Here is a 15,726-nt window from a genome sequence, read left to right as displayed (position 1 = left end):
TTAATAATCAGTGGAAAATATAAAAATAAATTTCTTTAATTCCTCTCTTTAATTATATATCCTTTTAAGTATTTAAAACAAAGATGTTAAAACATTGATTATATTTACATCTTGGACGTTTTATAAAATTATCATTTATATTTGTTCCTCTGAAAAATAGTTTTTTTCACAATTTGAATTATTGAATAAACTATTTTCAATTTTCTTTACATATTTTCATGTTATATGTTCATGAAAAAAATATAATTCAATTTCAATTACATTTTTCTCATTATATTTCATAGCGTAAGTACTCGCTGAACTCTCAAATATTAAGTTTGAACTTGTATACTATTAAAACTTTTTTCACAAAACTATTTACATATTTTATTGATATAAATATTATTTACGGCGTTTTCAGATATAAAAAGGATTATATTTAATTTTTATTTAAATTCAAATCTAACATTCCACTGTACCAAGTTTATTGGGTGAGGATTTAATTCATGTTTGCCATTATCATTTATATACATCCTTTGGAAAATTGTTTTGAAATATAAAATGAGTAACATTCATTTCAATCTTTTTTTTTACGAAAATCGTATTTTGTTTATTAAAAAATTTAAAAAGTGGTCTACTTCAATTGCTTAAAATTGAAAAACAGGGAGTGATAGGATAACTAGCGCCGCCCTGAAGATATTAGGAACTAACCAACTTAGGACACTAAGGGATCTCCATTTTGTTTTCAGATGCACAGGGCTGGTGAAAAGGTACCTTACGCCAATGCGTACTCACCACACTAGCAAACCTATAAGGGTACCCTTTCACAGAGGTATATTTTGAATTAATTGTTGAATTAATTTGACACATCGATTTCGTATCCAGTGATGCCAATGTTGGCTTGCGTTAGGGCCGCGCGCTGGTTAGCCGCACTTGGCACGTGATTCAAAATTACTTTAAAAACAATTCTTGTAATTTAAATAAATAATTATTAAAAATGCAAAAGAATGTATATAAATTGTGTAACTTATTATATCAGGCAAAAAAATGATAACACATTTATTCTATAAATAACAGTTTATTTTAATTGAATTCCAAAGAACAACTTATATTTGACAAAAAATCTAATTTAAAAATAAATTTCTTGTAAAAGTGATTGAAAATAATTATTTATAATGTTTTTAATCTTTTGTATTTATTTTTCTGGGAAGTATTGTATTGTGGTTATGATTCAAGTCAAAACCTTCTCGAAGGCACCACTACTGAACCGTCTGCAACGAGAATGTGAAGAGGAATTCCAGCGCTAATCCAGTTTGAATCAAATCTACACTGCTGCAGTGACAATTTATGCATTTATAGGTTATATAATTATATGAATTAGCAGAAAAATATATACAGAATATTAATAACATTATAAATAATTATTTGTAATCACTTTTATAAGAAATTGACTTTTATGTTACATTTTTTGTAAAAATATAAGTTGGTCTTTGGAATTCAATTAAAATAAACTGTTATTTATAGAATAAATGTGTTATCTTTTTTTTGCCTGAAATAATAATTTACACAATTTATATACATTCTTGTGCATTTTTGAATAATTATTTATGTAAATTACAAGAATTGTTTTTACAGTAATTTTGAATTGCGCGCCAAGTGCGGCTAATTAGCGCGCAGCCCTAACGCAAGAGCAGTAGCACAGGGTGCCAACATTGACATCCCTGTTCGTATCTAGATTCCCTACTAATCAAATCTGCCATAAACCAACAAAGTAGCTAGAAATGAATCCTATGAAAAAGATTAATTCCACGATTAATTCAAAACAGGCCAAAAAAGCTAAAAAAATGCCACTAGTTAAAAAGAGTTGGAACATCTGTCTCTTTTTAAAAAATGGTCCCACCTTTGAATCGCAACACCACGGCAAACCAAGGTTCATTAATGCGTGCATTGACGAACCTTATCGTACGTCGAACATGCAAGCCGCATATTCATGGTTCCCGAATTTCGTATAAAAACTGCGGGAAAATATATAGGCTCAATTTAGACGTCAAAAAGCAGTAAGTACAGACGTTATCATTTAATCAACAATTAAATTAAATTAAAATGATCTCTCTAACTAAAATATAAAATTATACTATTCTCAGTGAGTTCTTTCTTCAAGGGATTGCTTACTTTATAGATGACAAAAATAAATGGTAAATCCATTGCGCACGTATGATTTAATTAAGGTTAGGTTCTGTAAGGTTAATTAACATTTTTTCATTATTACACTGACAGTACTTACAGTATATACCTGAAATAGAAAATACATTATTTTCATTACTCTTTCACAATGTTCAAAAATGATTGAACGAAAAATTGATATTTCTTGATGTGATTTTAAGGCAAAGAATCTGTTGCACCCATTTTTTTTTTAATTTAAAAGTACATTTTTTTAAATTTCTTTTATGGAGGAAACTACTGTTCCCAGGCGAAAATAATATGGTTGAATTCTGTATGCAAATTTAAACTTAAAATCCAGGTAGAAAAGGTTAACGACGCACGGATTCCATGCATTAATTTCCATTAAATTATAAGTAGAATGACAATAATATATTTTTGATGAATCATTTTAGAAAATGTTGAACGACATGTGAAAACAGCCGTTTATTGCATTGTTTTAATTTAAAAATAATAAAAAAATGTAATTTATGTTTTACAGCGACCTAATATTTGTTCTTTAATTTAAGGAAAAACGATCATGCGTTCTCGTCCGTTTTCTTGTTCTTAATTATTTCACCAATTTTAGCAATTTTTTTTTCTTCTGAGTTTGATGTTTTTTCTACATTTTTGGAGGTCAAAAAGTTCTTGCCAATTTCTTGTGAATTTTTATAAATATTTTTAAAAGATTTAAGTCCTGTTTTATTTTCCCTTCTTTTAAGAAAAAGTTCTAATTCCTGTGTAAATAGAAGAATTTTTTCGGGTATCGTAAAACTGTGTAAATTCGCTCATGTAGAGTGAAGTTGCTCAGAAATAAATTTGCACTGAATTAATTTAAAAAGTAAGTTGGACGCCACTACTATTTAAAACAATCGATAATATTTTATTTTTTGTCGTGGGAAATTTGATATTGAATCTTAAAATATAAATTAAGAGGTGAACAACTTTACCCCAGATGAGCGAATTTATCCCGTTTTACGGCATTTGAAGGAATTGAAACCAGAGACCAAGCTGAAAATAAAATTGTCTTATTTTACTCTATTGATACCAAATTTTTATTCAGAGTGAAACATTGGCTAATTTCAATAGTTTGTATGTAAAACGTTCTGTTTTTATATTCTGCCCGAGAATAGAAAAAGAACGTTTTACACAATAATTATTGAAAATAGCCAATTCAATTTTCAAGTTGAGTTCTTGTTCTAGCGCATTTAAAAACTTTCCAGTGATAAAAATCCACTGGGAAAAACTGCCCAGTCCTAGAATTTGAAATAAAATAAATATATATTAAAATAAAATTAAAGTATATTCTTTTTATTAGTACTATATTAAAAAATAAAAATCCGAACAAATCCTTTTAACACAGTGCAAATTTCATTTTTCATGAATTTTTTATGCAATAAACTCATTTTTGAAGAAATATTGTTTATCTGGTTATGTACTGCAACTCTTTAATTGTAAATAATTGTTGCTTCATAGTTGAGAAATTGTAGACTTATTATTTACAATATAACGATGATTTATTGGCATTTTCGGCTATTTCTTGAATACCATCATAAAAAGAAGTAGTTTGTTGAGATTTGATAGAATAAATAGATCGATTTGCATACAAAGATATGTAATTTCCTATTATCACTAAGAATGCTATTTAATTACTTACTGAAGTTTGGATGGAGGGTACTCTTCTATATGCAGATATGAATGAGCTCACGATCGAGCTCATACGACGAGCTCATTTGATTTATTGTTTGTTCAGAAAATACAGGATGAACGTTGGTGGAGACGTACAAGGTTCCTTGAAGGAAGCCTTGTACGATACCCTGAATGGAATTTTATCTCCACACCAAGAAACGCGTCAAGCTGCTGAGCAGCGAATTCAAGCGTTGGAAGTGACAGACGAATTTGGCGTTCATTTAACGGAGTTTGTAATCGACCCAAACAGTCTGCTGCCGATTCGTCAATTGGCTTCAGTCCTTTTGAAGCAGTATGTGGAGACTCACTGGTGTTCCTTGGCTGAAAAGTTCCGACCGCCTGAAATAAAGCAAGCTACCAAGGAAAAGATCAAAGAGTTATTGCCCGTCGGGCTCAGAGAGTCTATAAGCAAGGTAGATATAGGTATTAACATACAAAAATGGGAAAGCAGGAAAATCGAGTCTAGGAAAAGTACCTCATATTCAATTAGGTTCTGTCCATAAACTGCGCTTACTAATTTCGGTGCGGCAAAAAACTAGGGTTTTTAACTGGGTAGTATGTAAATGTTTAATGCGTTTCTTGCTAATAAATCTTGACAAGGTTTTGTGAAAGATGACCCTGTATCGGATGCAGTTCAATAGTAACTTCATAAGTTTCAAAGTCATTCATTCAGTTTCACAATTAGAATTACCTGTGATCATATAATTACCAAACATTGTTAAAGATTTTAGAATGTTTCAAAACATTTAAAAAGATTTTGAACATTTTACAAAGATTTTACGGATTTCAAAGATTTATAAAAGGCGTGTACACCAGATTTAAAATACTTGACACATTTCAACGAATAGAAAATATTTCACAAAGATTATGGAAATTTTCATAAAAATCGCAAGGATTTTAAACTTTTGAAAAAGGCTTGGACACTACATTTCAAAGATTATGGAACATTTCCTAAGATTTTAAAAGATTTTAGGCAGATCTTTAAGAATTTAGAACACTTTACAGAAATTTCAAGATTTTAAGTACTTAAAGAGATTTGAACGAATCCACGGAGATTTCAAGAATTTCGAAGACGACTTGCGTTTGCAAAAAATTAAGAATTTATTTATGTTTTTGCTTTCTTTAAAAATTCTTTGTCAATAAAAAATAAAATGGCTCATTTTTTACATCTATAAAAAACGTTTCATTATCATCAAATAGACTTTTCAACTGTGCAAATAAATATCTTTTTTTAAAGTACCCATGCTACAATATTTTTTGTATGAAAGCACACTATTTCAAAAGTAGAGTCATAGATTTTAAGGTTAAAGTAATTAAAATTGCGCGAGTTATGAATTTTCAGGTAAAAACCCTATTTTTTCACTTTTTTCAATAATTTTTTTTTTAAACTTAAAATAAATAAATGGGTATAAAATCAACTGTACCTTATAAAAACTACCTTAAACAATATCGGATAGTTTTACTGTGACAAAATATTCAATAGGGCTTAAACAATGCATGATTAAAGACGCTGGGGTATAGAACACCCACGATGCGTTTTGCTGCGATTTTTGCCATGTATGCACTTTGAGGGTTAATGCAGAAGGACAAAGCTTGTGTACGTTTGAAGAAGAGGCAATAGCAAAATTCAAGAGTCGAAAAATTGCATCCGCCCTATTTCAGTAAATATTTGTCGAAACGAGTCGTTTTTTTTTCTTTCTTTTTGTACAAAGTGTATTCATGTATGTAATTATGCGTATCTTGATATAAAGTTTTTTTTATGTTGAATAGGTGCGAACTGCAGTGGCCTATGCAATATCTGCAATAGCTCACTGGGACTGGCCTGAGAATTGGCCAGGACTGTTTGATATTCTTGTTAGTTGTTTAAGTAGAGAAAACGAGTTTGCTGTTCATGGTGCAATGAGAGTATTGACCGAGTTCACAAGAGACCTCACGGACACTCACCTTCCGAACGTTGGTCCTATTATTCTCCAGGAAATGTATCGAATCATTCAAAGTGAAACTGTAAGTCTTTCTTTTTCTTTCAATTGGGATTCGACGATTTCTCCAATTTTCTCCCTCTCTTATTCGTAGAAATACCTTTGCCATAATTTTCCTTTTTTTTTGTGAAAAAGTAAAAAATGTAGGGAAAATCTTGAATATCATGATTGATTTGTGATATAATTGCTCATTTTTCAGGAGTACTCAATACGTATTCGAGGAAGAGCGATAGAGATTTTTACGACAGTAACAAACTTGGTTGCAGAGACAAGTACTTACAAGAAGGGATTTACGCAGCAGTACTTTGAACCTGTAATTCCCATGTTTTGCGAGAAATTTGTTCAGTGTCTGCGACAGTCGAATGGACCGACTATCGACTGTGGCCTAAAAACTGACATAATAAAAGCCATCAATTGCTTAATTTCAAAGTTGCCCAAATTTGTCATCAACTTTCTGCCAGAAATGCTGCCTCCTGTTTGGGAAACCTTGACTCAAAGTGCAAAGATTTATCAAGACGAGGTGGTTAACGGAGATGGAGATGTCAACGACAAAGAAGTCGATTCTGATGGTAATTCATTCTTTTCTATATTCCTGAAAGACAGAATAATAATAATAATAATAATAATAATAATATAAAAATAAATAATTCGCAAGTTTTTAAAATTCACAAAAACTTTCCCCTGAAGATTATCTTTTTAATTAAAAGAATTCCTGAAAATAAAATCAAGAATCTAACAACCAAATTTGGACAACCATCACAAAATGTTCACATTGGAATCAGCAAAAAAGGAACACTTCTCTACCCTCCTTTCCCCCTAAAAAATAAAAAAATAAAATAAAATTATTCATCTTTACTCTGGACGAAAATAAAAAGGAGGAAAGAAAAATGAGAAGACAACTAACCAAATCCCCTCCCGTCTATTTTTTATTTCATTCGTCCTCCCTATTCCCACCATTATCAGATCCTAATAAAAAACATTTGAAAAATATATAAAATAAAATGTTATATTTCTTTTTCTATTTAATATTATTTTTATTTCCATTTTATCTTATTTATATTTTTTGCCTTGATGAGGGTGAATAGGGAGGACGAAAGAAATAAAAAAAGAGAAGGCAGGGGATTTGGTTGGTTGCCTTCTCATTTTTCTTTCCTCCTTTTTATTTTCGTCGAGAGTAAAGATGAATAATTTTCTTTTCTTTTTTTCTTTTTTAGGAAAAAACAAAGATTTTACATTGGATCTTTCGCCTATTTAAATATCCTAAATTCCAATTATCTTTTTAATTGTAAATTTTATTGTTTGGTTGCAATTTTCAACTGCTTTTTGTTTAAATTCTAATCCGTTGCTTATAAGTCAACTGAAATATATATATATATTTTTTAATTTTCTGCTTGATTTAAAAGATCATCTTTTTTAGTAGAAAAATTGCATCTTTCTTGGATAAATATGAAAACTTTTCGATTGAAAATTCAACTATTACCTGGAACATTGACTTTTTGTTTAAAAATCAATTGAAATCTTTTCGGATGAAAACTCAACTAGTTTTTAAATTTGTCTTTTTGATTCAAATATTCACCTGCTTGATTGAATATATACCAATCTTGTTAAAAAGCTACTCTTTTTTAAATTCAAAATTCAACTATTTAGCAGAAAAGTAACTTACTGCTAATCATTCTTATTTTGCTGTTTGAAAGTGAACTAGAATCTTCTTTGGATGCAAATTTAACTATTTTTTAAAAGTTTTTTTTTAATTAATCTGTTTTAGGAGAAATTTTATCATTATTAAATGAAAATGTAACTTTTCGGTTGAAAATTCAAATATTTTGTTAAAAATTCATATTTTTTTGGTTTAGAATTCTGACGTTTTATTGAAAATTTAACTATTTCGTAGAAAATGTACTTTTTGTTTAAATTTCATATTTTTGTGTTGAAAAGAGAACTAATATCTTTTCTGAATAAAAATTCCAACTATTTTTTTTAAGTTTCTTTTTTTATTAAAAATTCATCTGTTTTAAGAGAAATTTCATCATTCTTAAGTCAAAATGCAACTTTTTAATTTTACTCGTGGAAACTTACTTCTTGTTTAAAAAATCACATTTGAATCGTGAAAAGTCAATTGAAATTTTTTTAAATAGAAAATTCAACTATTTGTTTGAAAATTTATCTTTTTAATTTAAAAATTCTTCTGTTTTAATGCAAAGTTCATTTCTTTATTAAATGAAAATGCAACTTTTTGGTTAAAAATTATTCTTTGCTTTAATATTCAATTATTTTTGTAATGATTTGATTGAATCGCTTTATTAAGAAATCTTTTTTTTAGACTTATTTTTTTAGTTACAAATTCAACTTTTTTGTTGAAATTTTAACCATTTTGTTAAAATTAATCTTTTCAATTAACAATTTCACTACATAGTTGTGTAAAAGTTAAATTGCATTTTTTATTTATTTCTTTGGCTGAAAATTTAACTTTTCAGTTGTAAAGCCTTTTTTTCGTTTAAAAATAATATTTTAACTGAAAATGTATTTTCTGTTCTTTAAAGATTGATCTTTCTTAGCTGAAATTCTCCTTTTTTGGTAAAAAAAAAAATAATTTTCTTGGTTTGAAATTTCATTTTTGTTGGATAAAAATGCCTCAGTTTCGTGGAAAATTAATTTTTGTTTTAAAATTTAATTTTTGTAGAGAAATCTCGTATAAATTTCGTCTTTTTATTAAAATATAAACTGTGACATTTCTTTCTTGAGAATTAATTTTTTTTGGGTGGACAATTCAACTGTTATATTAAAAATTTAATAATTTTGTTATAAGTTCAAATATTTTGTTAAAAAGTTATCTTTTACAGTAGAAGAGAAATTTTTTTTTAGAATAACTTTGAAAACATTAAATTTATATCCGTAACGCTGTTTTAGTCCGTTTTTAGAAGATCCTATTTTAAAAATATAAAAAAATTAAAATGCAGGTGTTTGAATATTAAATATCAAGAAAAATAAAAAATTAGTCAATAAAAAAAGAATTTTTTTACAGAATAAAAGGTCTGGACACAAATGAGTTTCCATATATTACAAAATACGTTTTCTTATCTTTAAATATTCTATACACACTAGGTTTCTACAATTAGTTTGTATCTTTATACTAATACTGATATTTATAGGCTAGAAAGTTCAGTCGTGTTCAGAAAAAAAAAGATAAATTCACATTTGATTACTAAAATATTCCTGTAAGAAAGTTTAGGGAACACAAATGATAGCAAATTTATAGATGGATATTTTCAGTTTTATTTTTCAGGTAACGAAATTTGCATATATGAAAATCATTTTTCCAGAATTTTTGATACTTTTAGTGACAAGAACACCTCTTGATATTTTGTATATTATTCCTTGTCAATCAGCAAAAATCAGATCACTTCTGCGCAAAAATGCGTCTAGTCTACTTTTTCTAATAAAGTCTACTTTTGTTTAGCCTGATAAGTATCTGTATAGAAGAATATTAAGAGACATGAAATCCTAAATTACATTTTAAAAAATGCACCCCATACTGAGCGTTTAGTTTTTATTTTACAGGCGAAATAATAAACTTTAACAATCTGATAATCGCAACCTTCGACTTTATTGGATCACTAGTCGAAAACAAAAAGTTATCAAATCTTCTGGAGAATTTCCAACAGGAGATTATGTACTACCTGATAATATTCATGCAAGTAACCGACGAGCAAATTGAGCAGTGGAACAACAATCCGATTCAATTCATTGAAGAAGACGAGCAAACTGCTTTTGCTTACAACGTTCGAATATCTGCCCAAGAGCATCTAGTTGTAAGTATGTGAATATACACAAGAAACATTAAATTTATCTGAAATAGGCAGAATAAACGCACTTTATCTCCTCGTGGAGCGGCAGTAAAATAGCACTTTATTGTACTGCGACGAGCGGCAGATAAAGAGACAGCAAGGAGAAAAGAGCGAGTGAGAAATGAAAGAAAAGAGTGAGAAGAATTGATTTTTAACCTAAGTTCAACTGCGAAGTGAATTTTGAACTTCCAGTGTCACCCCTCGCGTCTGCGAATGCGCTACAATCAAGCGCCGTCTTCCAGATAAAAGAGTTTTTATTCTGCCCGTTTCAGATAAAGTATCGTAAGAAACTTTACTGCCTAGGTAAATAATCTACTATTAAAAGAAATTTCAAAAAAATAAACAATCTATAACGGAATTAACTGTATGTTAAAAATGTAAAAATAATTGGCAGACACTAGCAACGCACTCGGCTGTCGACGCACTTTGCGATGTTATAATGAGGCACGTGGAGGAGTCCAACAGGCAAAAGGCTGTAACAAACAGCAGTGAGCACTGGTGGAAGATTCAAGAGGCCTCAATAATCGCTCTCAGTTTGACCAAAGACATTGTTGTCGAACAGCTGCAAGCAGGTGTTTTGCGCTTCGACATTGTCAGATTTCTGGTCGATGTAGTTCTCGCAACTCTAAATGACTCTGGTAATTCTCACAAGAGTATCATCAAATTTCGATTCGAAGCACATACCTATACTGTGTGAATTATCTGATCTTTCTCTCAACCTTAGAAATGCGAATTTAACTAATGGAATTGACTTCATCACAGGAGCTCATCCTCTACTTTTGGGACGCTGTCTCTGTCTCGGAGGGAGATTCGCCAAAGAAATGCCGATAGAAATTAATTCGCAATTTCTGCAAGCGACGGTCAATGGTTTACAGGAGAATCAGCCGATTTGCATACGTATTAGCGCAGTCAAGGGAATTTACTGGATTTGCGAAGCTTCTGCGGAAAACGATGCCATTAAGGCTCTTGTTTGTTCTCATTTGCCAACAATATTTCAGGGTCTGTTCAACTTGGCTAGTCATCCGCCGACCGAAATTCTCATACTCGTCATGGAAACGCTATCGTCTTTAATTTCGGTAAATAAATTACACAGACTTACTATTTATATAGGATTGAAATCTAAATATTACATATCAAATAGGAGTGAGTAATTTTAAGAGTTGAAATATTTAAAACAAAGAGAAAAAATGTTTCTTCACAGCTGGACAATAATTTCACGGCATCAGTAGAAAGTAAAATATGTCCATTGACAATCGCAGCGTTTTTAAAGTTCCACAGCGATCCATTAATTTTATCTATATGCCAAGACATATTTAAGGCTCTCTCTCAAAATCCAGATTGTATTGAACTTTTGCACACTCGCTTGGTGCCAACCCTTGTCAGCATGATGACAGTTACGCATGTGGATAAATCAAAGGACGACGGTGAGTCATCACATTCATTAATTCTTAATCACTCTTGCATCTCAGGTTGGCGACTTGACCGGGAATTTAATTTTTATAAACGAGGAATTTACTTCTGATCACAGTAAATTTCAGTCATAATTTATTATTGAATTTTTATTTTATTCTTTTATTTATTTATATGGAAATTAAATTAGTAGTTTTAAAATGGTTAAAATTAATCTTTTTTGTATAAAATGCAACTATTACAGTTCAAGATTCATCACTTTAGTTACACATTCATCAATTTGAATGAAAATTGATCTTTTCTTGTTCAAAATATACCAATTTTAACGAAAATTGGTCTTTTAATTAAATATTCAACTATTTCGTTGAAAATCCACATGTGTGGTTAAAAATCAATTTTATCTGAAATACGCAGAATAAGCGCACTTTATCTGCCCGCGGAGCGGCAGTAAAATGGCACTTTATTGTACTGTGACGAGCGGCAGATAAAGTGACAGAAAAGAGGAAGAAGTGAGTGAGAAGTCAAAAAAAAAAAAAAAAGACTGGGAAGAATTGATTTTAAACCAAAGTTTAACTGCGAAGTAAATTTTGGACTTCCAATGTCACCCCTCGCGTCTGCGAATGCGCTACAATCAAGCGCCGTTTTCCAGATAAAAGAGTTTTTATTCTGCCCGTTTCAGATAAAGTATATCGTATGAACCACGGAAGTAAAGTTTTTTTATAGTCGTATGCAGTTGTGCCGACCCTGCCTTCGGCTCTGACGTTTAATTCTACATCCTCTTATAAAGTTCAACTTTACTGCCTAGGCACATAATCTACTATTTTTGTTTAAAATGATATTTTTCTTTGGAAGCTAATTTTCTTGGTTAAAAATTCTTCTTTTGGTTTAAAAAATCAATTATTGTGTTCAAATTTTTATAATTTTAGCGTAATATGAGTTATTTGATTGAAACCTTTTTTTTCTCTGGATGAAATGGCATTTTTTGCCGAAAATGTCACTATTTTGTTGAAATTTTTATTCCTTTTTTCTTTGAAAATTATTTTCTTTTTAAACTAAAAATCTAACTAGTTAGTTAATTAAATCTAATTAGTTGAAAATCAATCTTTTTGGTTTAAAATTGTTCCAATTAAAATTCGTCACAATTTTAAAGTTCCCTCTACCAAATTAAAAAAAAATAAAATACTTGAAGTAGCTTTTTTCAATTGGTCTTTTGTTAAAAAATTTTTTTTTTTTTCGCTTCAAGATTCAACAATTTAACTGAAAATTTATCCCTTGCAAAATGTACCTAGTTTGTTGAAAATCACTTTTTCAACAGAAAACTTAACTTACTCAGTAGAAATTGCGAATAGTATCTTTCTCAAAATCAGATTTTTTTAGAATTAGATTTTTAAGGAAAAATTCAACTATTCTATTTTAATTTGAAATTTTATCTTTTTTGGATGGAAATTCCATTGTTTGGTTAAAAATTCCATTTTTTTCTTTTAAATCCACGTCATTTTGAAAAAATACATCAGTTTGGCTGAAAGTTAATTTTTTCATCTGAAAATTTAACCGTTACATTTTGGATATAAAATTGACTTTTTCGAGTCCAAAATGTAACAATTTGAATGTAAATTTGTCTTTTTAAATTGAAAATTCATTTATTTCGTTTAAAATTAACATATTTAATTTAAAAAATCCAGTTTTTGGTAGAAAATTATTTTATTTTCAAAGTTAATCTCCTTGTTTGAAAATTCTTCTTTCGGATTAAAAATTTAAGTATTCCAATTAGACATTCGTCATTTTAGTTTAAAATTCATTGTTTATATTTGAGATCAATTTACTTGGTTGAAAAATAAACTCTTTTATTGAAAATTATTTTTTTTTTATTGAAGATTCATCATTTTAATAAGAAGTTCATTTCTTTGTTTGAAAAATGGACTTTTTGATTGAAAACTCATTTTTTTCTTTTAATAAAAGGGAATTTTTTTGAATATTTATTTCTTTTTCGGTTGAACATTGATTTTCTCAAGTTTTGACAACGTGCCTTTTTTAATGATTTGTTGTTGTTGAAAGTTCCAACTCTTTCAGTTGAGGATTCATGATTTTAGTTGAACATTCATCAGTTAAGATAAAAATTAATTTTTGGGTACTAAATATGTAACTATTCCATTTTTGATTGAAAATTGTTTTTTTTTTTCTAGTTTAAAATGCAAGTATTTGTTTGCAAATTTGTCTCCTTTGATTGAAAATTTAACAGTTTCGTTAAAATTCATGTGTTTTGTTGAAAATTTTATTTTTTGGTAGTAAATGGATCTTATAGTTTAAAAATTCATCTTTCTGGTTAATAATTAAAGTATTACAATTAAATACTCACCATTTAATTCAAAATTCGTCTGTTTGGTTTAAAATTCCACTAATGCAGTTGAAGATTCATAATTTCATTTTGTGATTTTTTTGCTGTGTTGTGTTAGATGTGGTTTAGAATGAACGTCATGATTTAAAATAAATGTTTGCTTTTTGCGACAAATATAAATACTTAACTTTCAGTTGACCGGCAAAATTGAAAAGCTTGACCGGCAAAAACGGGGAAAAATGAGGAATTTGAAATCGTCCGCAGAATCACCACGCTGTATTTCTTTAATTTTTGTCTCAAATTTGATATCAAGTTTACACAGTTTCCATTCTCTGCTGTTGGCTTATGAACTGAAATATTTTATGACACATGCTGAATACGGGCATTTCTCATGTCTTTGGATTGAATTTGTGGTTCTCCTTTTCAACTCATAGACAAATAATTGCCATTATATGTGTGCGACGTAATGATTTTCGACGGAAATAATTTCCATCCTTTCTGTCCCCTTGGTGCATAACAAATTAGATATTTATGACTTTTCAGAAGGTTCCAGGGGATTGGCTTTAGAAGTGTTACAAGTTTTGGTACAATACTCTCCCCAGCCGTTGAGTAATGCCTTAATTGAGAATGCCTTCTTTGCCGCATGCCACTGCATTTTAAATTCCGAAGAAAATGCAACATTACAAAATGGCAGCGAAGTAATACGTACATATCTCTCGGTTGCGGCTCATCAGATTATTGACCGCAGGGACAGTGAGGGTTGCACTGGTCTCGAATATATATTAAAAATCTCTGCACAACTTCTCAACCCTCGGGTTAGTCTATTATATGTTATAATATATTCAAAAATACTTTTTAACTGTGATATATAAGTTTTTCAAATAATTAGCATCATTTATACCACTGAATTAATTGTTACGCGACAGTCGAGTGAGTTCAGTGCCGCCTTTGTGGGTCGGTTGGTGACAACTCTGATCAGAAAAGCTGGAAACACTTTGGGCGAAAATTTGGATCTCTTGTTGAAAGCCGTTCTCAGCAAAATGCAGCGGACCGAAACCTTGACTGTGATGCAAAATCTGCTGATGGTATATGCCCACTTGGTCAATTCAGCGTTTGATGCTGTCTTGAACTTTTTGTCGACAGTTCCGGGTCCAACGGGACAGAGTGCTCTCGCTTTTGTATTGTCTGAGTGGGTCAGCAGACAACACCTATTTTTTGGCAATTATGATCGAAAGGTGGCGAGTGTTGCTCTGTGCAAGTTGCTCGAGTATGGTGTCACTCACGACGACTTGCGATTGAATGAGATTACCGTCAATGGGGAGGAAATATATCCAGGTGAAAGTCACAAATATTTCTTCCTTGCTTGCCTTCCTTCTTCTCTCTTTCGCGCAGCCAAGTCGAATAACAAAACATGACCATTTTTAGAACACGAGGAGGGTATGAGGACAAGGACAAGAAGCCAACTGCCCGCACCTCACTGGACGACTATTCCTGTGCTCGTCAAAATTTTTAAGTTGCTCATAAATGAACTGGCCAATGACATTGAAGCTGTTTCCGCTGCCAATCAAAGTATCGAAGTAAGCATCGCCGTATTTAGCGCATGAGCATAGTATGCTCATACCGAGACACAAGTAATCAAATTGACTCAACATGTTTTAAAATTAATTTTGATAATTCAACTTGCAGGAATCTGATGAGGAATGTGACTCGGATGGTCAGGACACAATACTAGATCCAGGAAACGAGGCAAATATGCTGAGTAAGAGAACACTTATCATGCCTTTTATTTATTTTTTTAATCGAATCAGTGCAGAGCAGCACAAGTTTTCAGCACTGCTGTCAACTAATTGTAATGCAATGTGGTGTAGCGAGAAAGAAAGAGAAAGAACAAGATGGAATTTTATTTTTAGGACTGGACGGTTTTGAGGAGGAAGAACAGGATGAAGATCCTGACATAATGCAAGATTCTATCTATCACTTGAACCTTGCGCAATATTTGAGCGACTTTCTTCAAAAATTTTCCACTCATCATTGCTTCCCAGCTTTCGTGCAACACTTGAATGTAATGGAGCGAAAAGTATTAACGAATATCAACGTAAATACAGTATTTCTATAGGTCGATCAAATCGGCAAATAAGCAGTTTAAATCGTTCATCTATACATATGTTATTAATTTTGTAACTTGTAATTTGATAAGTGCCTTATATAAATGTTGAAATACCTGCATAAATATACTCTTTTATTTTTCTTTGGCAATATAACAGCACGCATACACAAACGTCATCTGAAA

General features: G+C 30.4%; 1 protein-coding gene across 3 annotated transcripts; it reads left to right on the top strand.

The window, feature by feature from the left end:
• The first annotated feature begins 1,972 nt into the window (after window positions 1-1,972).
• On the top strand, window positions 1,973-15,668 carry LOC117171563 (importin-9). 3 transcript variants are annotated; one of them, XM_033358995.1, is made up of 13 exons: window positions 1,973-2,036; window positions 3,932-4,280; window positions 5,638-5,871; window positions 6,046-6,415; window positions 9,405-9,655; window positions 10,086-10,329; window positions 10,454-10,767; window positions 10,893-11,115; window positions 13,980-14,251; window positions 14,363-14,771; window positions 14,862-15,013; window positions 15,123-15,195; window positions 15,347-15,668. In XM_033358995.1, the coding sequence occupies exons 2-13, from the start codon at window positions 3,942-3,944 to the stop codon at window positions 15,550-15,552; spliced, it is 3,087 nt and encodes a 1,028-aa protein (XP_033214886.1). In that variant the 5' UTR covers window positions 1,973-2,036; window positions 3,932-3,941; the 3' UTR covers window positions 15,553-15,668. The 3 variants fall into 3 exon arrangements, with proteins under 3 accessions (XP_033214886.1, XP_033214887.1, XP_033214888.1); XM_033358996.1 differs by lacking the exon at window positions 1,973-2,036 and adding an exon at window positions 2,052-2,174; XM_033358997.1 differs by lacking the exon at window positions 1,973-2,036 and adding an exon at window positions 2,115-2,207.
• The last annotated feature ends 58 nt before the right edge of the window (window positions 15,669-15,726 follow it).

This window comes from Belonocnema kinseyi, chromosome 4, assembly GCF_010883055.1.
Source record: "Belonocnema kinseyi isolate 2016_QV_RU_SX_M_011 chromosome 4, B_treatae_v1, whole genome shotgun sequence".
Taxonomy (NCBI): domain Eukaryota; kingdom Metazoa; phylum Arthropoda; class Insecta; order Hymenoptera; family Cynipidae; genus Belonocnema; species Belonocnema kinseyi.
The sequence above is the reverse complement of the archived record's forward strand: the minus strand, read 5'-3'. Positions and strand labels throughout refer to the sequence as shown.

Excerpts from the sequence above, each read along its gene's own strand:
- LOC117171563 (XM_033358995.1), top strand. The coding sequence starts at position 3,942 with ATGAACGTTGGTGGAGACGTACAAGGTTCCTTGAAGGAAGCCTTGTAC. Across the intron at positions 5,872-6,045 it reads GAATCATTCAAAGTGAAACT|GAGTACTCAATACGTATTCG; the intron begins GTAAGTCTTTCT and ends CTCATTTTTCAG. Across the intron at positions 11,116-13,979 it reads GGATAAATCAAAGGACGACG|AAGGTTCCAGGGGATTGGCT; the intron begins GTGAGTCATCAC and ends ATGACTTTTCAG.